Here is a 21956-nt window from a genome sequence, read left to right on the forward strand (position 1 = left end):
TGTTATATCTGTTGTTTTCGAATGTTTTCAAAAGGTTTATGAGGGTGCTCAGCAAAAATCAGGGAAAGTGTAGGGCTACAGACAAACAATACATTTTTTAGATTGACTGTTTCGTCTAAGAAATAAATATGAAATGTCAGGGAATTAGAAAAGTGTTGATCAAAATTTCCCAGAGCACAACTTTAAGTTTTTAGGTGACCAGCAGTCCAAATCTCAAAGATATTCCTCCTCACATTGGAGAAGGTGGAATCAGAGAACCATCAGGGTTTTCAACTGAAAAATGACTTAAACGATGAATTAAAAGTATATCAAAATTGTAACATATGTAAAATTGTTGCGATTAGTCTAATCGACTGATCATTTCAGTGTCATTTCAACAGGCACTATGAGAGGGTAAACATTTGCCAGTTTGCTGCCTGTTACATCCAAAGACATTCACTTTTATCACTTTTTATTAGATATATATTCTCATGTGTTAAATGCACAAATATACTTAAGGATTTGTTATCAAGTTTGTCTCTCACTTAATGTAGTCATGGGTAAAATATGACTGCATCCATATGTAGGCCTCCAAACAGTGTCATGGCCCAAAACATAATTTCCTTTCCCAAAACCTGGAGTCCAAACATGTTTTAGAAAAGAATTCTACAAATGAAAAGATAAGGATATTGAGTGGTACGTGCATTTTTCAGCTTTAATCATTAGTCAACCTTGCCTACTGCAGGGCTTGCCAAAACTAACACAGGATCCTGGTGCAAAGCAGCAACACACCCTGGAAGGCAACAGTGACAACACATCTATCTAAAGTTACCTGCTGGCTGCTGACGTTTTCACAAGACACGTTGGTGACAGCAGGAGGAGCTGGGAGTCCTGTTCAGACTGATTGGACTCATCACTGAGGCATAATGGACTGATTTGTCATTTTGATATCTGACTATTCCTCTCTTTTTTTCCCCTCAGCATGGAATGATATGGGACTCTGTGAAAGGTAGGTTTAGCTAACTGTTGAGTTTAGCTGAGGCGCTGGAGACAACGCCACGCCAAACACTATTTAAAATATCTGTCATTTCAAGTATTTGCCTTGTAAAGTTTTAATCAAAACCTTTTCTGGACGCATAGGTGCTCCTCAGTGTGGCACATAAAGCCCACCAACAACTACTTGTTTCGATAAACATTTAAAATTATATACTTTTTGTTTGACTCTCCTGCCACAAACGTTACTTTTTAGTAAATCAATTTATAATAAACACAATTACAAGTGCAATTGTATTTAATACAGTTGCCGTATTGGTTATTGTCTAATTTAAGAATGAATCTCAGTAATTCAGAGAAGGCACTGGTCCATATTTTACTTCAACCACCAGGAAACATTAAATTGATAAGTTTCTTTGAATTAGGTTTGGCTTCGACGGCCTCTGTATAGCGTGAGAAGCGAGAGCATCGAGGTGCTGCTGCTGCTGAGGAGGACACAGCTCTTGCACCGCTGCCATAGCCTATTAATGCTGACTATAGTTACCAACAAACATTCTTTAAAGAGGACAGTGCCGAAATAGTTGATTCATAGCTAAAAAAAATAAAAAATTGAGGTAAAACTGTTGTAAAAATCTGTTTTGCTAAGAACACACATTGTTTTAGTTAGATGTTAATAAAATGTCAGCCTGGCTGTTGGCTCATTACTGGAGCCTATTTAGCTGTGTGTCAGGTGCACACCCTGCTGTATCCGGGTGTCCTCGTGCCCTTGCACCTGTTGCTCTTTAACCGGATAGGCGGGGCCAATACTGTCAGTTTCAAGACAAACTCAGCTAACTTCCTCAACAGAGCAAACTAATGTGGTCACTTATTAAGGAATTTTTTTTCATGTTGTTGTTGCACGTTCGATCTGTGATTAACGTGGGGCAAATGGGGCCACCTGTAGAATTGTAACACAACTGTTTACACCTGCAGGTTGCAATGGAAACCCTGCCAATAGGTTGGACTGTGCACACCTGTGACCGGGAGGGAGACGGGGCAGGACTGCTGAAGGGGGGAGTCGCTGACGACAACACAAGCACGCATGTCCATGATCTGTTTCATGAAGATGCACAGGTAGGGCGTTTAGTCTGACAGCTCGAATATTTCCCTGATTCAGAGTGATGAAGGTTAGTAGAGGACTGGTTAGTCTCTAAGGCAAATGTCTGTATAGTTTGGATTTTCTGGCTTGGCATGTGGAGGACCATTTGTTACAGATGTATGTTAACCTTTCTTTTAAGAAATGCCATTTTATCCACTATCACATCCAAACATCATGTGTTGCTTAGTGGGTTTGAAGCTATTCTTCTTCACCCTCTGTGTTTATTCAGTCAGTCTGTGTTTCGGTTTACCTATAGGGGTTAATATGTCAGATAATATCTCATCATCCTTTTCTGTCCTTCCATCATCTGACATTGCCCTTAACTAGCGCCTTTTTTCTTTTTTTGAGTTTTAAAGGAATCGAAGCAAACAAACAACTTTCATTCAGACCTGAAAGCACCAAACTGCAGTGCAGATGCCGTGTTTTTTGCCTTTGTAGTTTACAGTACTTTTTTCCCCCTGATCTCTCAAAATGAATATGATAATGACTTGTTGATGGTGAAATGAAGCATCTTTAAATCAGCCAGTTCTTCAGCTGTTGTGTTTCTTTGGTCAGGGCTTCCAGCAGTCTAGCCAGCCGTGGTGGAGGATCAAAGTGTTTGTGTGGGAGCCGGTGCTCTTCGGTACCTGGGATGGAGTTTTCACCACCTGCATGATCAACATCTTCGGTGTGGTGCTATTCCTACGTACCGGCTACCTGGTGGTTAGTATACATACACTGCGTTGTCCCTCTCTCTCTATTTCTTAAGCCAAACATAAAAAGAAATCTGGTTATTGAAGAGACAAAATAACAAACATGAAAGATTTGAATTAACCTAAATCTTAACCAAAATCCACAAGATATCTGTATGTGTCAGCGTGTGCTGAAGCTCATTGTTCTCCTAGAGCTTTATCTAGTGTTGAAGCTTGTCCTCTGCTGTATATTTTTTCCTCAGATGTAGTCACTCTGGGTCAGATAAATGCTGTAAAATCTTTAGACTAAGGTTCAAATTACCTTGTTTAAATATGAATTGGTCATATGTTGGGCATTTTTTGTCTGCCAAATAATGAGCAATGGGAGATATTCAGAAATATTTGGAAAAAAATAACAATAGAAGGTTACAAACATTTTGAATATGAATTAACAACTCAATATAAAATTCAGTCAACTGGCGCAACCCCAGCACCCCTAATGTCCCTCATACTCTGTAAACGAATATTCTTTAGCTACTCAAAGATGTTGCACCACTAATATATATAAGAAAGTTGTTCCATATCTGATAAGCTTTACTTTGGAATCATCTGTCATCTTTTGAAAACAATAAAAGAATCTGCCCCAAGTTCAAACCATTCAGTACACTCTTATTTTGACGGTCTTCCCAAATTGATTGGCCCCACTAATAGAGATTAGTGGAAATGAAGTTGAAAGTGCATACAAACTGAAAAGTGTGCTTGAATGGTGCACTCATGTCCAGTTTTAAAGGCCAAAGAAATTACTTTCCTAATTAGAAATGTACAATGTTTGGGTGTTGGAGGTTCCCACCGGGCCTCTACCCACACACTCACTAATAAAGCAAACTCTCAATCTGTGGGACTCCTGTCTCACGGTTGTCATTATAGTGCGGACCATGTCCAGTAGCTGAGGGTGTCACTTTCTAGCTCTGTTGAAGCTTTTGATGTATATTTTTAGCTGCAACCATTAAGTATGTGTCACCCTGTCAGTTGATCCCAAACACTTGCACTGTGGATGTGTCATTACAGGACACAGCTACAAAGACCCTGTGATCTTAATTGCTACATTCGTTTGGGTTTAACTTGACAGCTAAAACATAGTTTGCCATGTGGGAGTGAGATGCATCTCATCATAAATTACTTGCTTCCTTATTACTTATTGTGCAAAAGTCAAGAGTGTATGATTTCCCTATGATTTAATGGGCCTGATTTCACCAGAACGACTTCCAAATATATACGCCATTACTCGCCCTGACTTTTTCTTAATACTGAAGCTAAAATCAAATTATGGGGTTTTGAAGCAGCAAATAGTAGTGCTAGAAAATCTTCTCCCAGTTTTCTCCTAAAGAAGACTATGAGTTTTAAACACATTAGTTGACAGTTTGAACACAGGAGCATATAAAGTAAAGCTAAAACGTTGACTATTTCATCAAGATGTGAATTACATTATCAAACAAAGTAAAGAGAAATGTGCAGACATATAAACAGAAGATACATTAGAGAAAAAGCTACAAGCATGTATACAGGATGTACAGTGTGTGCAGTGAATTACAGGTACATTACTATTAGGTACAGTATAGGAAGTCTAGGCATGCAGATATGTATAGCATACGTTGTACATCATTATAAAATATATTCATTTTACAGATGTTGATAACTTACATGCGTGGACACCTCAGTATTTTGTGTAATTTTTGTCCCCCAACATCATCCAGGGAAACACGGGTGTGCTGCTCGGGATGCTCCTGGTCTCCTTGGTCGTGCTGGTGGCTTTAGTGACTGTGATGTCGGGGATCGGAGTGTGTCAGCACTGTGGTGTTGGGAGTGGAGGAATCTACTCCATGATCTCCACTGTCCTGGGTGGCAGGGTGGGGGGCACTGTGGGCCTCCTCTATGTGTTTGGACAGGCGAGTAACAAATCTGGACTTTCAGTGAGACTATAGTGACCGTTTCTGAAGGCTGATATTGATATTTTTTTTTATTTGAAGCTGTTTGTTTGCAATACGACTGAAAGATTTGACACACTCTGCAGTGTGTAGCTGGAGCCATGTACATCACAGGTTTCTCTGAGTCGGTGGCGGAGCTGCTGGGTCTACAGAGCCAGTGGGCGGTGCGCGGCATGTCGGCAGCGGTGCTGCTGGCACTGCTTGGAATCAACCTGGCTGGTGTCAAATGGATCGTCCGACTCCAGCTGTTGCTGTTGGCCGTGCTGGCCGTCTCCACGCTGGACTTTGTCATCGGCACCTTCACGCACCTTGACCCAGGTAGGGCTGTAAACATGAAGAGTAAAGTGAGAAGGTGACAGGGATTGTGAGAAGGGTTAAATCAGTACTGATGTTCAGTGTCTTCTAATACTCTGTATGGGTATCTTTATAGCCAAAATAATTCTCTAAATTATTCAGTGTTTGCCCCAGAATTATATTAATGTCAAAGCCTCTGAAGCAACATTTAGCCAGATTACAATTTATGTGTTATTTAGGCTCTTATTCGGAACCACTTCCAGAAAATTTCAACATAAAAATAAGTGAACAAGCATCAACTTAGTTAGTAGCCAAACCATTGAGAATACCATGAAAATAAAAATAAATAACTACAACAGGTACTGTATCAGAGAAAAGCAAAACACAACTCTGGTCAAGTCAGTTAGCAAGTATAATCCTGTTATAACACAATAATACCCACAGCTAATGGTGTCTACAGTATAGAGTGTGTGTGTGTGTGTGTGTGTGGGACAGAGGTGGAGTTTGAAGGGATGGGTTTTCAGTTTGTGTTTGCAAATGGGGAGTTTGCAAGTTTGCAAAGTTCAACAGTTCTGTATGTGGAGGTAACATTATCCTACCCTGGCGTGGTCAGTATGGAGACAGTAGAGGGAAGGCACTTGTAGTAGGTGTAACTAATAAGTTAATTGCTGCACTGCAGTAACAGCTGGAACGCAGCCCTCATTAATGTTATTAGTTCCACATGTGCTTTTCCTGTTACAAGTCAAAATGTCTGCTGTAGAAAAGGGTAATGATGCTCTGATGCTAGCAAGGCTAGCATTCAGGTTAGCAAGATTTATTCAGAAAGTAAAAACACGTCTGTAAAATCCAAAATATGAAAAGGATCAACTCTGGCAGTTTGGACAAACTTGAACTTGCAATTTTTATTTGTACATGACTAGCTCCTGAGAAATGTTTGAAAATAAATATGTAGTATGTATGTACCATGTTCAAGATAATTGTTTTTTAGTCAAATTCAGCTTAACTGCATTATTATCTAGTAACATAATGAGCTAAGTTATGTTGGGGAGGGGTGTGTGTAAAATTTAGTTTGGCTTCCAAAGGGGATAGAAAAAGTTTGGGAATCACTGAACTAGACTAGAAGGGTGAACGTCAGTGACCTGTTCAGGCCAGTAGGTGTAGCTGTAGTATCACTTATTGTTGTCAGTTTTAGTCTGTGTCTGTGCAACAACCTTTCTGATACATATTTTGCCCATTTTTTTCATGTCTGTTTACCTGTTTTTTCCCCCCTCAGTGACTGGTTGGTTTTGTTAGAAACATCTGTAAAGTACTGTTTTCCTTCTCTTGTGGCTTAAGCCAAGTCTGAGACTGGCAGTGTGTTTATTGAAGATTTTTTTTTCTTTTGTGGTAAGGAAATGTTGCCTTTTTTGAGTAGATTGTATTCTTTTGCTGGCCTTCAGGAAGTCCTTCCCCACATTTCCTGTTCTCACTGATTATCAACGTCCTGTCGAGTGGGAAGAGAAAAGTGTTCCAGCAGTCAAGCCAGTTTTTATGTGAATAGGACATTATAGGCACAAAATAGTCTCTATACCTTACATAAAAACATAACATAAAAACATACATACAATGTATGTATACATATGTATACAAACATACATAAAAACATTTAGCATGTAGAGCACACACTATATATATATATATATATATATATATATATGTGTGTGTGTGTGTGTGTTTTGCAAGATTAAGCTTTACAAGTATGCCAGTGTCAGAAACCCCCCAAAACAGAGTCTAATCCCACGCCTAACCAGTACCTGTCCACCACTCCCAACCTCCAGCCTTCTTCATAGGATGGTAGGCAGAGGCCAGTTTTTAGTCCTGAAAAATTGTGGGAGAACCAGCCATAATGGCCACTCCTAGTTTTTCCAATTAAGAGCTGCTGTGTGTGTGTGTGTGTGTGTGTGTTTGTGTGTGTGTGATGTGGTGGTGACCTCATGGTTGGCAGGGGACCAGCAGGTCCACTAGCTAGTTTAAACAGCCCAGATTAGCGTGCAGTAGTCCACATCCTGAAGGAAAAGGAGCCACCGCCAAAATCATGTGGTCACAGTTTGATATCATGTCCCCTATGTACACTTGGCAAAGCTGTCACCGTGTATCTTCTGTGGTTTCAGACACCACGGTACGTCACTGCCATAGCTAAGGTATGTCTTGTCAGCCAAATGATGTGCTGTATCAAAACTACAATGATATATTGGCTTGTTGTCGGAATGCTTGCCAAATACTGGCGTTTAATACAAAACAGGGCATCGACTTGTCGATATTCATGATCTGAAAGGGTCAAATTTAGAGCTGAATGATTAGTCGATTAATCGGTTAGTCAATTAGAAGAATTAATAGATTAATGGTTTCATGTATTTTTCAAGCAAAAATGGCAAAAAATCAATAATGAAAAGAGTCATTAGTTGCAGTTCTAGTCTAATTAATTATGTATTTATTGCAAACCTGAATATGCAAGAATCTTCATGTATTGTTATTTTTACTTTATCATCCTAGGTTTTAATTCCTCGGATTTTGATGCAGTTTCAGTGACTTTGAATTCAAAGTAAATAAATAACAGTAAAGATTATTGTAAAGAGCATCAGCAGCTAAAATTCAAAAATGTTTGGTATTTGTATTGGCCTTTTTGATGTCCCATGTTAATAATATCCCTATCACACCACAGCAGTATTAGTAGTCATCTACCTTATTGTACCAATACACTATCACAGTGTGATGCTGACGACTGTGTTAGCATCATGAGTAGAAGGATTTAAGGCTATTATTAATATGTACATGAACTCTCACCCGTAGACTGACCAGGCTTCCTCATTTCCCCTGCACAAGGATCTGTTAAGTGACTGATTATGACCAGTCCTTCCTGCAGGACAGTGACAGGTGGCTGCAACATGTAGGACAGCTCAGAATAGTGCTACATCATCCCTGATGGGAGGATATTTCATTGCTGAATTGTAATCTTCGAGTGTAGTAAATGTTGTAGTTTGGTCAGTAACACTGCCAGTGTATTGTTTCTGCAGCCAAACAATTCAACCGCAAAAGCTTCTGATTGTGGTGCACAGATGATAAACAATCTTGCACGCCTTACCCAGTCACTTTAGATGAAGCCTATTCCCCACAGAACAGGAAGCCATAATGTGCTCATTGGCCGGGGGGGTGTTAACCAGACTCACCCACATTTTTGCAAAATGACAAAGCGAGAAGGCCAGAACTGAGATCTGAGGCCTGCTGCTACTCCAGAGACCACCACATCATCTCTCCCTGTGATCCACACTATAATATATAGTTCTCAATCATCCCAGTGGGACCTGCCCCACCTCTGTAACATCACAGCCTGCCCTGTTCTCCATGCACAGCAGTTTATACTGGTTAGTGTGAGTAAGAGGTCAGTCAGATGGAGGGAGAGGCCTCAGACGCTCATGTAATCTGACTACACATTCCAGTTTGTATCGGAGGAATGCTGAGTTCAGAAAGGAGCCCCACTCTGCCTATACACTTTCTCTTTAGACAATATACATACTGAAATATGAATGTTTTCACCACAGCTTTGTCTAAAACCTTGCTCTGTAGGCCCATAAAGCAGAGCAATTTTTAAAAAATTTTTTATGCAGGTTTCTTCATAGATTAACGTCTGCCCATATCACTTTACACTTAATTTCTCCAACCAGTCATGATATGATAATTAAAGAAAAAATTGCGAGCTTTAGTTGGGAAAAAAAAAACAAAACAAACTCCATCATATGGTTTTTGCTCAATGTGCTTTGAGCTACATGCTAACATGCTCACAGGGGCATAATGTTGGGTATAATGTTTACCATGTTCATCATCTTAGTTTAGCGTGTTAGCATGCTAACGTTTTTAAATTAGCTCTAAAAACTAAGTACAGGTATTTGGTCATAAACCAAAGTATTGGACAAATTGACCTGATGATGGAGCAAGATGAAAGGGGGTTTAAGAGATTAAGATATAGGCATCACCAAAATTATTACAACTCTTCTTGAGTGGGACATGAATGTCTGTGCCAAATGTCATGGCAATCAATCCAATACTTGGATATTTCAGTCTGGACAAAAGCAGTGGACTGACCGACGTTAAAGCCATGTCGCTAGCATGGCTAAAACCCAATATCAAGCCTATATCAAGACTGGATTACCAACCAGTCAAAACAGGCAACTGCCACTTAGTCCCAGACCTCTAGGGGCCCACGAAGCCCCAGGTTCACTGTGTGTCACTTGGGAATTTGAAAGTTGTTGGGAACTGGCAAGGTACAACATCAACTGGGTCTTGCATTATTACATAATCTTGTAGCTCTGTCTTGTAGATGGGCCCAGTGTCAAAATTTGGTTTCTAGCAACTTATTGTGCTCACATGGTGCATATTCCTAAATAAAGTTGTGTTTCATCAAATTACCACAAATTTAACTGACATTCATAAAAACAGGTTTCTGTGTTGCTGTGCAAAATGTAATGAAGCTGCCATGTGCTGTGTGCGCTGTACTTGGAGGCAGCTGGGGCCCAGCAGCAAATTTTTGCCCTGGGGCTCCCAATCAAGTGAATCTGGCCATGCCTTATATAGGACCCGGGATGTGGGTATGTAGTTCCACCAGAAAATGGGGAAACTTGCACAAAAGTTTTACTTGAAAGACATAATTGTTTGCAGTTTTTGTGCACAGTTCTTGAGATCAAATAATCTTGCAGTGTATCTAAACAATTTATTTGTGTTCTTGGAAATAGTTTTGTATTATAAATATGTGAACGCCCTTAACTGAATACTCAGAGAGTCAGGCATGGTTGGATGTTGGAGTATGATGTTGTGATATGGGTGGGGAGCCCGTGGTGCAGACATATACACTTACTGCCTTGGTTTTGTTAGATTTTGATTGTTTGGACAGAGGGCAGTCTCACTGGGTCACAGAGTGAACAGGAGTTAGGGCTCCTAGTCCCATTTGATGTCAGTTTTTTACAGCCTCCTTAAATTCCTATCCTGGAGAACATGTGCACTTGGAATAACTAGTATATCCAGCCCTTATGGTTTTGGCTTTCGTATAAAACAAAAGAAAAAATGAGAATTCTCTCTCTCTCTCTCTCTCTCTCTCTCTCTCTCTCTCTCTCTCTCTCTCTCTCTCTCTCTCTCTCTCTCTCCCTCTCTCACTCACTCTCATTCTTTCTCTCAAACTTGGAAGCTGCTGAGCTTCTGAAAAGGGTGGTGACTTCCTTTTGGATAAACATGTCATTAATCTGAGAGAACACATTCTTTCCCATCGCAAGATAACCAAGGGGGAAATGTCCGGTGTTGTAACATAGGCGGGCCCTTCAGATTGTAGGGTTTAAATGGCCCCCACTAATGCAGAACAATCTCTCCCCCGGTACATTCAACAAACTAACCTAGGCTGAACTGACCTGTCCTGACTTTAGACTGCATTCTTTTAAAGTGTCTTGCTACCTTTTGTTGTCATTTATTTTGATTAAAAAAGACATGTAACAGTCTCAAATTACAGTAATGACATCCTAATAAATTAGTAACAGTTTTTGCAGTGAACACTGGTATGCATTTCTCAAGTTTTGTCAGGTTTTTGTATTGCTGACAATAGTAGATGCAAACTGAACCTTTTTGTTTTGAGTTGGAGGCATATAAAAAATAAGAGTCTTGTACCAGTTGTTCAAATTTAGGTAAGAAACCACTAACTATAATTGTTATATTTCAATATTTTTCAAACCTATGGTGTATATTGTTTTAAACACCTGGTGTCTGGTACTGTAGGTCTTTCTTAGGAGAATCCACTGGTGCAGACGTGAGGTGTTTACTTCTCCAGGAAGTGCACTGCAAAAACTCACCAATAGTTATCTAAGGCCAAAGATGGGCACAAAATAGTCTAGCACTGCAGTCTAGCACTGTAGCCATTGGGGGAAAGGAAGGTTTTGCTTTTTATCATAATTGTGTTGTTATAAAGTCAAATCTAAAATCTTGATGGGGATTACTGTGGATGAGACTGGACCAGCCTGCAAAGTTTTTGTGTGTATTTTTATTCATAGAAAAGTGTTTTTCACATAAAAAGATACAAATTCAAGGACATTATTGAAAAAATTTAAAAATATATAATTTATCACAAAGTCTGGATTAGTGAAACAAATCAGTGCTCACTTCACATGCCCATTGAACAGTTCATTTCAAAATCAAGATAAATGGATCATGTCATCTCCCCCATGTCCCTTGACTTTGAAAAAGAGCAGATGAATATTGCACCAGATATGATGAAAAATGTGTATGTTGTCATTTACACTCAGACGTTGTGGACTCAAATCATGATGCATTTAAAAACCCAATAGAAGAAAAGCTTTCCCCGGGCTGAAGAAGTGAAGAAGAGAATTCAGAGAGTTGTAATTAATTTCGTAATGACAACTTGGCAAACTTCATCTGTGGATGGAGATCATATGATATAATCAAAAGCTCCAGAGACAGCTACTAAATGGACCTTACAGTGAGATTGTTTTCTAAAATACTGAGAATAGTTTGAAATATCAGCATTGGTATCAGTAGGCCGTTGGATCAAATCCCATGTCAGTCAAGTTATTTAACATGACACGATGCGATGGACAGACAGTGGTTTATAAAAATTGTCTCCTGTCAGGCATGTCAGCAGTTGACAGGTTTATACTGTTGATACTTTTGACTGTTTACTACTACTGTTTTAGTGAAAACATGTTGGAGATCCTGGTATAAGGTTCAGAAGTGATGTGCTTTGTGTGCTGTTGTTTCCTCTTTCAGAGCATGGTTTCATTGGCTATTCAGCCGGGCTGCTCAGCAGTAACACTATGCCAGATTACAGACCAGGAGAAACCTTTTTCACGGTCTTTGGGGTCTTCTTCCCTGCTGCTACAGGTGAGGTGGCCCCCAGCATGTCTTTTTAATTTAATGTTGTGTGACAAACGTGCAGGTAACACACTGTCCATTAAGGTTGACTGTCAACACTCCAACTCCTCCTTTCATTTCTAGCAGCTACATATGCAGTGTAAAAAACAAAACAAAAACATTTTGTATTGTACAGTATGTTGTTTACGTGTGTGTGTTTTGTGTAGGGGTTATGGCAGGTTTCAACATGAGCTCAGACCTTCAGCGGCCTGAACACAACATCCCCGTGGGAACGCTGGCAGCTGTCTTCACCTCGTATGACGACACACCAACACATACACACACACACACACACAACAATATTGTAAAATAAGACTAGAACTATAGTAAAAGTGTACAGACTGACCTACAGGGACAGTAATTATACAGTAAGAAATAAAGACAACAAAGGTGGGCCTGCTGTAAAAGTACACAGATGGAAATCCTGTGGAAGTTACAGTGAAGCCTGAAGTGGCCCCCTTGCAAAATGTTAAGCTGTAGTACAGCTACAAGGATAGTTTTCAAATATAACACTCTGGAGTCTCTCCATCAAGGTATGAATCATCTAAAAGGGTACTTTCCAAATGTTTTGATTTTACTTTTGCGGTGCTCTCAGATCTCTCCATGGTATCTTTTCAAAGGGCAACCTTTTCCACCTTCAGTAGAGAGAAAACAAACAAACCCACATTCCCAGCATGGCCTATCCTACCAGACACTCACTTGTGGAGCTGTCATGACACAATTCTCCTATTAATAGTGAGAAAGGGGCAGTTGTTAATAATCCTGTGTGGTGTACTGTTGGTGACCCACAGGTGGTTCCTGTATCTGGTCTTTGTCTTCCTCCTGGGGGCCATCTGCACCAGAGAAGCTCTGCGCTATGACTTCTTGATAGCAGAAAAGGTAAACTCCTCTCTCTCTGTTTCCATCCTGCCCTGTTAGAGAGGCCCTGTCACCAGAAGGGGTGAGGGGATTCCCCATCATGGCTCACTTTGTTGATGTGGTGTGGTTAGTTCAGGTTCTGACATTCTGCATGTATGTTCTCAGCCTTGATGCGTAGGACCCATGGGTGATTTTTTTTTTTTTTTTTTTTTCACTCAAGGAGAAATGCTGATCATTTACACCATACTCTGGTTCACGTAAATGACAAATAGTGAGAAAATAGTGGGTCTGTCCCAATAGCCACACTTGACATCTTGAGCACTTAAGTGCACTCTCACGCACCACCAGGTAGCAGAAAAGTGTGTCCCACGTCAGAAAAATACTGACACACAGTCAGTATTCAAGTCCAAGCAGTATTCAGGACAAAGCGTATCCCACAATTCATTGCTGTATGCAGCCCCACACCAGTCCAGTTGTTGGTGTTTTCAGACAGAAACCATTCAAAATGATATCATGTTAGCTCTCTCATATGTACAGTAGACCTACGTGCTTCCAGATAACTCGATTTAATTGCTTTATTAATGGTATTGCTCCTGAATGTGCATTATTTATTTATTTTTACTGTCATCTGATTATAACTGTATGCTTGATCCTACTTATTTGTCTGAGCTGGATTGTGCCATGTACTGTATTTGTATTTGAGCTCTGAGTCTTAGCTCTGGTAAACTTTGGAAATACGTCACAGAAGTAAGCACTTGACTTATTGCAAATACCACAAGTGGGATGGACCCACTGTTACAATATAGAGCACTTAAAATGAAGTGCATAAACAAACTGAAACATTAATAAGATATAATACGAGGATGTATTTAGTGATGGTGTACACAGTAGACAGTCTGTGTAGATCTGTCTCTGTTAAAGTGGCCGAGGCTACGGGTTTGGATGGATCACTGACTTTACTTCTCAATCGTACGTTGGCTAGTCTGTTGCACTGATTACGGAGAGTTTACAGAATTTTATTCACATGCGTAAACTGGGATAGCAGCACTCCAAAAACACAAAAATCTCAATTGCCTGGCCTCAGTTTATGTTAAAAGTTGCAAAATCTAATACTTGAATCAAAGCATACTGAAGAAAAAATTGAATTGCTAATGGGAAACACTCAATCATTTCAAGGTATGTGAGTAACTTTAATTCATTTCTCCTACTCTTTTGCATTGTTTATCATTCTTTCAGGGTTGTCTGTTGAACACTTGAATCTTATACAGATCATGTTGCAACAGTCTCACACACTGTGTATATTACACCACAATATATTATTCCATGTCTGTTGAATGGAGGTTTGACATTTGAACTCTGCCACGTTGAATATGGGTTTGGCTCCATATGGACAGCTGATGTTAGAAGGACCGGACATGACAGCTTTAGTTTGCACAGAGTAGAGCTAAGGTTAGATTCATGCACATACAATAATACACAGACTGTTCACAGCTTTGTGACGTGCCATTAAAAAGTGTGAGTAAGTGATGAGGCTGTGATGAAGAGCAAATCAATGAGCTGTCTCATTGTTTTCATAAGGGGCAGGCTGCAGCGGAACTGAACTGGGTGTAGCTGTTGTGAGCTCTCAACCCCACCCCATCCTCTTCCACCCTCTGTTTGTTTTCCCCCTTCCTCCAGGTCTCCTTGGTGGGCTTCCTCTTTCTGCTGGGCCTCTACATCTCCTCCCTGGCTTCCTGCATGGGTGGCCTGTACGGAGCACCCAGGATCCTCCAGTGCATCGCCCAAGAGAGGGTCATCCCCGCTCTGGCCTTCCTGGGAAGAGGGGTGGGTGGGTGGATGGATGGATGGATGGATGGATGGAGCCATAAAGGGAGGGATGTCTGGATGTTGACAGTATACTGAAAAATATTAGCTAGAGTCTCCATGATGTAAATACTGTTTATTTAGTGAGGGTGTGTGTTTCTGCACTAGTAAGTTCACTTACATGCAGAATGATTATTTGCTCTCAACCCAACTGAAGCAATACTGTACTAATACTTTTTAATTGTCAAATTAAAACAATTAGCTGTTTAAGTGATGGCAGTAAAGCGGTGATCAAAGTAAGCAGAACCTGGTAAGCATACCACTTTATTTGGACATTTTACCAGCTTAGTGACAAATTATTTGTTGCCCCTGTTTGCACATATGATAGGCCAGAAAACGTAGTAGCCTGCAATGCACTGGAGTGGCAAACATAAGGCCAATTATTAAAGGGATAGTTATGTTTCTTGTATGACTATTTTTGCTACTTATCATTCTTATACAAACTCCTAGATGCCTTTTTCGTGTCTCTGCATTCAGTTAGCCTAGCTAGTGCGATTTGCCTGGCTTAGCTCAATTCATGAAGTCTATGGGATCAAGAAGCAGCTTCTCTCTGTAAAGCTTCTAAAAGACTGATGGCTGCATGGTCTTTGTAAACAATATAACTTTGATGGTTAACTTTTAATCCAACATGGACGAGAAGTCCTTAAAGTACTTTGAATGAAATCCTAAACAGCTACTGTCGACATGTCGACAAATCTTTCTCTGTGACAACTGAGCTCCTATGTATCTATTGATCAAAACTGTGTGAAACCATTGTGAACACGTCGAAAGCTCCGTTAAAAAAAGCTAGTAAGGGTATTAGTATTAGTATAAGTTACACATTAGTAAACTGACTGACTGTCAGAAGATTTGTTTCCATACTTTTAAGGTGAGTGACTGATAACATCAATGAATTGAGCTAAAATAGAAATAACCCACTCTTCACACTGGACTCCGACATAAAAAGGGCATCCATGAATTTATCTGTAAAATTCCCCAGTAACTAAACTACATCTTTAAATAATTGCAAAATCACTCAACTTTTAGGCAAATCATATTAACATGAGTCATGCAGAATTTGTAATAGTAATATTGTCTATGATTACCCGTAGTAATTGGCGTATTGTAACCTAATAAGTGTGTAGCCTGGATGTATATGGGGGCGTGGTGGGTGGACCCAACAGGAAACAGTGACAGGACTGCCTAACTATAGAGTGCGGACTCCATTCCGTAATAGTGAGTGGACTGACTACATTACAGCACTGAGTTACGACTCACTGCTGCTACACAGCCACTCAAAAACGCACACACACAGTCACGTTGACGTGCTGACCCCGGCCACCCCCAGCTTTCCTCAGACTTCCCTGGATGGCAGCAGTGTCTGACCTCTCTCAGCGGGCTGGAATGAGGCCCTAGACATCTTGGCCCAAATCAAAGCTTCAGAACAAACGCAGGAAGGGCGACGGGCAGGGCCCTAGTCCGCTGTGTGCTCTGGAGGCCCGCCAGGCACACAGGAGCGCTCCTTAAACTGTGTGATAGGACCTGGGAAGTGAAAGCAAGCTGGTTAACAAACCACATGTTAAAACAATGTATCCATTTTGAGAAAGGGATTATTGTTGGGCTTTGTCCTCCTGTTAGAGATGCTGAATTCACCTACAGTATATTTTGTGATGTTTAGATAATCAGATTCAATTCATTCAATTGTTTGTGTCCTGGGAGTGAGTGGAAGTTAAACCTTCCTCAAGTCAAATTACCCACCATTTTACTTTGTGGAGTGAACATATTTAATTAAATGCCACTTTTAATAAAGAAAATAGCGTCAATTCTAAAAGTGGGACTTACTTTCTCATGGGCCTTGCAGATGTCCAGTGTCAGGTTAGCATTGAGCAATGACTGAGCAGGGCTCCTGACCAAAGAAAGGCCAGATGAAGTCATGGGAATACTTTGTAGAATGGTTTTATTAAGCAGTACTATAGTGAAAACCACAAGTTTTATATACTCATATGGAAAATTGTCCCATTGCTACTTATTGGTAAATCCAAAATGTCATTGAAAGGTAACAAAAGGCACAACAGATGCAAAATATCTCTAGATGGAGTGCAAACTTTCTGCTGGTTTGGTTTTCTATGACTCAAATTTAACTTTTAAGTTCAGTTTATTTTCATCACTCCCTGTAGGTGGCTGTTTCTGCTGCATTGTGTTGACTTAGGGACAAAGGGCATGTGTATTTTTACATAGCGTCACTATCCTGTAAAACCCATGTATCTCCAAAACATCAACTTTTGGGTTAGGGTTCATTACAAACAGGTCAGCTTTGTGACAATGCATTTTCCAGATAATCCAATGGGTTTTTAAATGGTTCACTTCATTTAGCTAAATATGAGTATTTTCTCAACCTATAAAGGAACACTTAATCCTTAAATTTATCTGAAAAATCACCATGTTTGGTTATTTTGTTTTTTTTATCGGACAGCAACGATAGACTTTCATGTGTAGCGCAGCTGTCACTTTCCATATTGTGACACCCTCTCCCTCTCTAACAGAAAGGCCCAAACAGGACTCCGGTGGCAGCTATCTGCCTGACCAGCCTGCTGACCATGGCCTTCATTTTCATCGGTCAGGTCAATGTGCTGGCCCCCATCGTCACCATCAACTTCATGCTCACCTACAGCTTCATCGACTACTCCTACTTCAGTGTGGCCAAGACTTTCCAGCTGCAGAATAAAGATAAGAGGGACACCCTCGTCCAGGCCACAAGAAACCAGCGCAGGTCAACCAGGCAGAGCTCTAAGCCTCTGATCAAGGACACTCTCCCAAACTACGGGAGTGGAGGCGAGAGTTCGCAGGGTAAAGGCACTCTGTTGGAGTTCACCAAGGACATGGACCAGATCTTTCCCCCCATGTCAAATGTTGACGCTGGGGCTGAGAACACCTCCTCCGTGCAAGAGCTGAGCAGTAGATGCAAGAGCAGAATGGCTAATGTTACTACCAAGCAAAAGCTGATGGACAGCTTTGGCTTGGACCTAAACAGCAATATGTTCTCAGAAGAGAAAGCAGAGGAGATGAGTTCAGCTCCACCACATGAGGAAGCTGAGGAGCAGTGTGGAGGCGGGGAGCCCAGGGCTGGAGAAGAACCACAAATCAAATGCCGTTCCAAAATACACCATGCTGAGCAGGATTCATCCGCTGACCCTCACAATCACAGCACAGGTGATCAGCTCTAACTATCAAACACTAGGCTTGACAAGACTAGACAGGTGTAGAGATCATGAAGTTAGTTGTACCTGTTTTTAGTCACCTGACTCTTTAATGAACCTTTCAGGTGCTGGAGGTAAAGCAGAGCACCAGAGCTTTGAAATCAAACCCATGCAGGATTCATTCTATGCAAGGTTCTGCAACCACTGGGTTGCTCTTATCGGGGTAGGTTACGCATGTCATGCTGTACATTATTTCTTTTTGTTCTAATGGCATACTTTTCAGATAATATTTATAGAATTTAACAAATAATGTGAATATATCATTTGTTTTCTTTCAGGCATTGAGCTCCATATTGATTATGTTTGTTATTCAGTGGGTTTATGCCTTAGCAAACATAGTCATTGCCTTGCTGCTCTTCTTCTACATCGGGAAAACAAGTCCTGGACTACCTATAGGTGATTTCTATCAGTTCATTTCCTGTTTAGAGACACTTAGCTTGGCTTCATGGTGAGGCCCTGTTAGGGTGACCAAATGTCCTGATTTGGACAGTATGGCATTTGACTAGATATGAGCCACTTTTTTACCAGTTTTTTGTCCATTTTGCAGATCTTAGAAAATTGTTGATCACCATTTAGTTCACCGTTTTAAAAGACGTTAGGTCTGATTTTCTATTCAGTTGTCAGTTCATTACCAAATACACTTCATAGACAGTGCATTTTATAAATGATATGCTGATGTTTCATGACACATTCTCTGTTTTTGATATTTACTTAATGGGTCAGCTGTCTGCTGAAAGAAGGAAAAGTCTTCCTTATGCCTGGTGTGTTATTTTTGTTGCATGTTTACAAGGGCATTACATAAACTTGTGTAACTAGCCCTTATATAACTGTAGGAGTAGTCTGCAAGTAATGCCATATGTAACCTGAAGCACGATTCTTGTATGTATGTATTTATTTATTTATTTAGTATTATTAGATCATTTTGATTATCCCATTTTGTCCAGCACAAGACCTCCTGATTTGCAGTTTACATTCAAGCATTTTGGTTTAGTCACCCCATGCTCAGTCATAATGTGAGCTGGTAATGTACTCGGGCACGTTGCTGGGACTTTCACTAGCGGCCTTTTTGCCTGGCAGGCTGGCAGCTGTTGTGGTGTAGGATTTCTGGAATAGCTGGATGGGACACTCAGCATCTGTGCATTAAACTCACCACATTACAGAGTGCCTTAGCTGTCTCACTCACGACATTTCTGAGCATGAGCTCTGCAAGTGTTACCCACTTGTCCCACAGGTGGTGGCCGTGATGTTGGGTGTTTCTCCCTGCTCTGCTGCTACACTTCTGTGCACTGTTACAACTTCAAATATTAACACAATAAAAAGTGTCTCCATAGTAAATTTAAAAGTAGTATTATTATTACTATTACATTTTTTGTACCTGTTTTCTGCAGCTAGTATTGAAGTCTTTGAGCTCACTTCTTCAAGTAACAGTTTGGATTTTGATTTATTTGCAGGTACTGCAGCTCGATTCAGCTTTTTCACATGGCTCCAATCAACATTGAATAGCATTTGCAGGTATTGTGTGGTTGTTATGGTACAAAATGGCCAGTTAGGAATCAGTTTATAAGAATGAGTGGGTGACAGATAAATAAGAGATGTAAATGTAATTCATCAAAGAAAATGATCTACTGAAACTTACGTCATTTCTCATACTTGTCATAATTTATTTGCTCTTGTATTAAGTCATAGAATGTAAGATAAGTTTTATCTGTAAATAGTTTTTTTTCCAGTTGTGTGGTAATTTCCCTTGTCACACAGTTTCCCTGAAACACATTTCTCTGTAATATCTTTCAGGAGGGAAGAATCTCCTCGGGATGAGATCGTAGTCACACCCTCTCTGTCCGGCGTCGGGCTGAAAACCAAGCAGCTGACAGACGAAAATGCTGACTTTGCCTCTCGTCACCGCTATCACCAGTCCTCATTCATCAGGGCCGACAACATGGTGCAACCACCACTCCACTGACTGACTTAAATATTGCCTCTGTTACATGGCATAGCCGTCAGCCTGAAACCACATTTTCTGCCTCAACCTCGTGTTGCCTTATGGGCCACATTCTGCACACATGTTGTATTTAACAGAGACATTCAGTGATCAGATCATTTTCCTGTGGTGGTTGGAGGGAATCTGAGCAGCTTCCAGAGTTGCACAAAGTGTGTGTGTGTGTGTGTGTGTGTGTGTGTGTGTTTGTGTGAGAGAACAAGAGCTTTGTGGTAGCTGGATTTTTTTTTCTTCCATGAATGTAAATTGAATTAAAAGTAAAAATTGTTTATTTTATCTTTAATATATTTTATGGCTTTAGCTTTGACTGAAGTATTGCAATCTTTGAAACTCTCCATGGATTACTGTACTGCTGGGTCACTTCCAAGAAGTCCAGCCACTATGGTGCGCATGTGGCTTAAATATCCTGTGTAATGTGACATAAAAGTTTAATTAAAATATGTTCTGCATGTATACAGTTCATTGTTCCTAGTTGTCAGTCACATTTCAGAGATGGCCTAGGTGTTCTTACAGTGGCAGACTTACAATCATTTAGAAATAAAGAATGACAAAATTGTCATATTCATAACTGGCATCTGATTCAAAAACCCAAATGCAGTGAAAATAAGACTCAGATGAAAATGTACATGTCACTTCACTTCTTTAAACAAAAAACCAAGATCAGGAGGTAAAATAAGCTTTTAGATCCAACAGATGTAAACAAAAATAACAGTGAACAGTGTCTTGCATAAATAATGAAGAAATGGCCATTTACTGTCATTGAGGATGCATCAACAGCCTCCTCCCAAGTTTCCTCCAAGAAAGACTGATAGTGCAGATGTTTTGTGGTTTTCAAATAAAAAAAATTACATTTAATTATGGCACACCCATCAGACCAATCTGCAAATGTTTAAATGGTGGTACACAGTGCCAAATATGCATTCTTTGTTGAAATTGATGAAAATCAGACTAGTGGTGTCAGATGACAACGACAAAGGAAAAGATGCAATGTTTAAAAATACAAGTTTTAAAGTGGGTTAAATCAAAACCAAAATGTGCTATTACATGTGTTTGAATGGATGAAACACTGAAGTTTTCTCCATGAACACTCGAGCCACTCTCCTGTTAAAATATCATAGCCACTGTGTGGCATGTTGTCACTTAGATCCAGAGCTTGTTAAGAAAATCATTATGATATAGATATTCACGTGCGAGGAAGAGATAATAGCTCTCAGTTAAACAAGAAGGAATGAGAAGTGATTTTAAGACCGTATTTGATTTGTTTTAAAACACATGGTAAATATATTTCAGTAGTACATAAGATCGTTATTTGGGTGAATTGTGTGCTTCACGGTTTAAAAGAGTCACTGCCCTAGCAGCTCAACAGCGAAGCTGTGAAAACCACTTCCTCTTAGCATTTTGTTATCAGAGCTGCAACCTACCAACAGGCACCCGGTACCTTGGTTCCTCATCATCAACTGGTCTTTAGATGACTCAATCAGTACTGAGAACTCAGCAGTGGAGCTGTTGGTCTGCTTATTATTAATATACATAACTTTATTATCTGAATTTTAGTTCAGGGATGATGGCTTGATATGTCAGTGGTGCTAATAAAATGCACTTTTGGTAATTGAATGTGCTTACTGCACGTTCACTAGCCATTTCTTTTGGATTTCTGCACTTACTACCTCTCTCTATTGTAAAATTGTGAATATTGTCCATTATGTGTTACAGACCACCATATTGAAGGGCTGAGGTGTGGGTGTGGTGTCTCTGTTGTTACTCTTGCTTAGTCACTAAGAGCGAATTTACACTATTTATCTGTATTACTACTTTACCTTAAAAGCCTAAAACAATTGCAGAATCAAATGTCAGCCATCACTGATCTTTGCTTTTCTGTGAAGATTTGTCTTTTGGAATAAAAGTGTTCTATATTAGGTGGTTCGATTACATTGCAAGTTATTTTGTCAACCATTAAATTGTATTTCTGTCATGTGACCCATAAATCTTAACTTGGCACAC

At 40.1% G+C, this 21956-nt stretch overlaps 1 protein-coding gene across 3 annotated transcripts; it reads left to right on the forward strand.

Annotated features, from left to right (window-relative positions):
- The first annotated feature begins 735 nt into the window (after window positions 1-735).
- On the forward strand, window positions 736-20408 carry slc12a8 (solute carrier family 12 member 8). Of its 3 annotated transcripts, none has more exons than XM_044216924.1 (14): window positions 736-988; window positions 1945-2085; window positions 2666-2812; window positions 4536-4727; window positions 4853-5084; window positions 11859-11972; window positions 12170-12257; window positions 12794-12881; window positions 14538-14684; window positions 17246-17912; window positions 18025-18122; window positions 18238-18355; window positions 19411-19471; window positions 19751-20408. In XM_044216924.1, exons 2-14 carry the CDS (start codon window positions 1951-1953, stop codon window positions 19917-19919), a joined length of 2256 nt encoding a protein of 751 aa, XP_044072859.1. In that variant the 5' UTR covers window positions 736-988; window positions 1945-1950; the 3' UTR covers window positions 19920-20408. The 3 variants fall into 3 exon arrangements, with proteins under 3 accessions (XP_044072859.1, XP_044072857.1, XP_044072858.1); XM_044216922.1 differs by lacking the exon at window positions 736-988 and adding an exon at window positions 1405-1780; XM_044216923.1 differs by lacking the exon at window positions 736-988 and adding an exon at window positions 1825-1845.
- Window positions 20409-21956: the final 1548 nt, after the last annotated feature.

This window comes from Siniperca chuatsi, linkage group LG12 (genome assembly GCF_020085105.1).
Source record: "Siniperca chuatsi isolate FFG_IHB_CAS linkage group LG12, ASM2008510v1, whole genome shotgun sequence".
NCBI lineage: Eukaryota > Metazoa > Chordata > Actinopteri > Centrarchiformes > Sinipercidae > Siniperca > Siniperca chuatsi.

Excerpts from the sequence above, each read along its gene's own strand:
- slc12a8 (XM_044216922.1), top strand. The coding sequence starts at position 1,640 with ATGTTAATAAAATGTCAGCCTGGCTGTTGGCTCATTACTGGAGCCTAT. Across the intron at positions 18,356-19,410 it reads AAGTCCTGGACTACCTATAG|GTACTGCAGCTCGATTCAGC; the intron begins GTGATTTCTATC and ends ATTTATTTGCAG. Across the intron at positions 19,472-19,750 it reads ACATTGAATAGCATTTGCAG|GAGGGAAGAATCTCCTCGGG; the intron begins GTATTGTGTGGT and ends AATATCTTTCAG.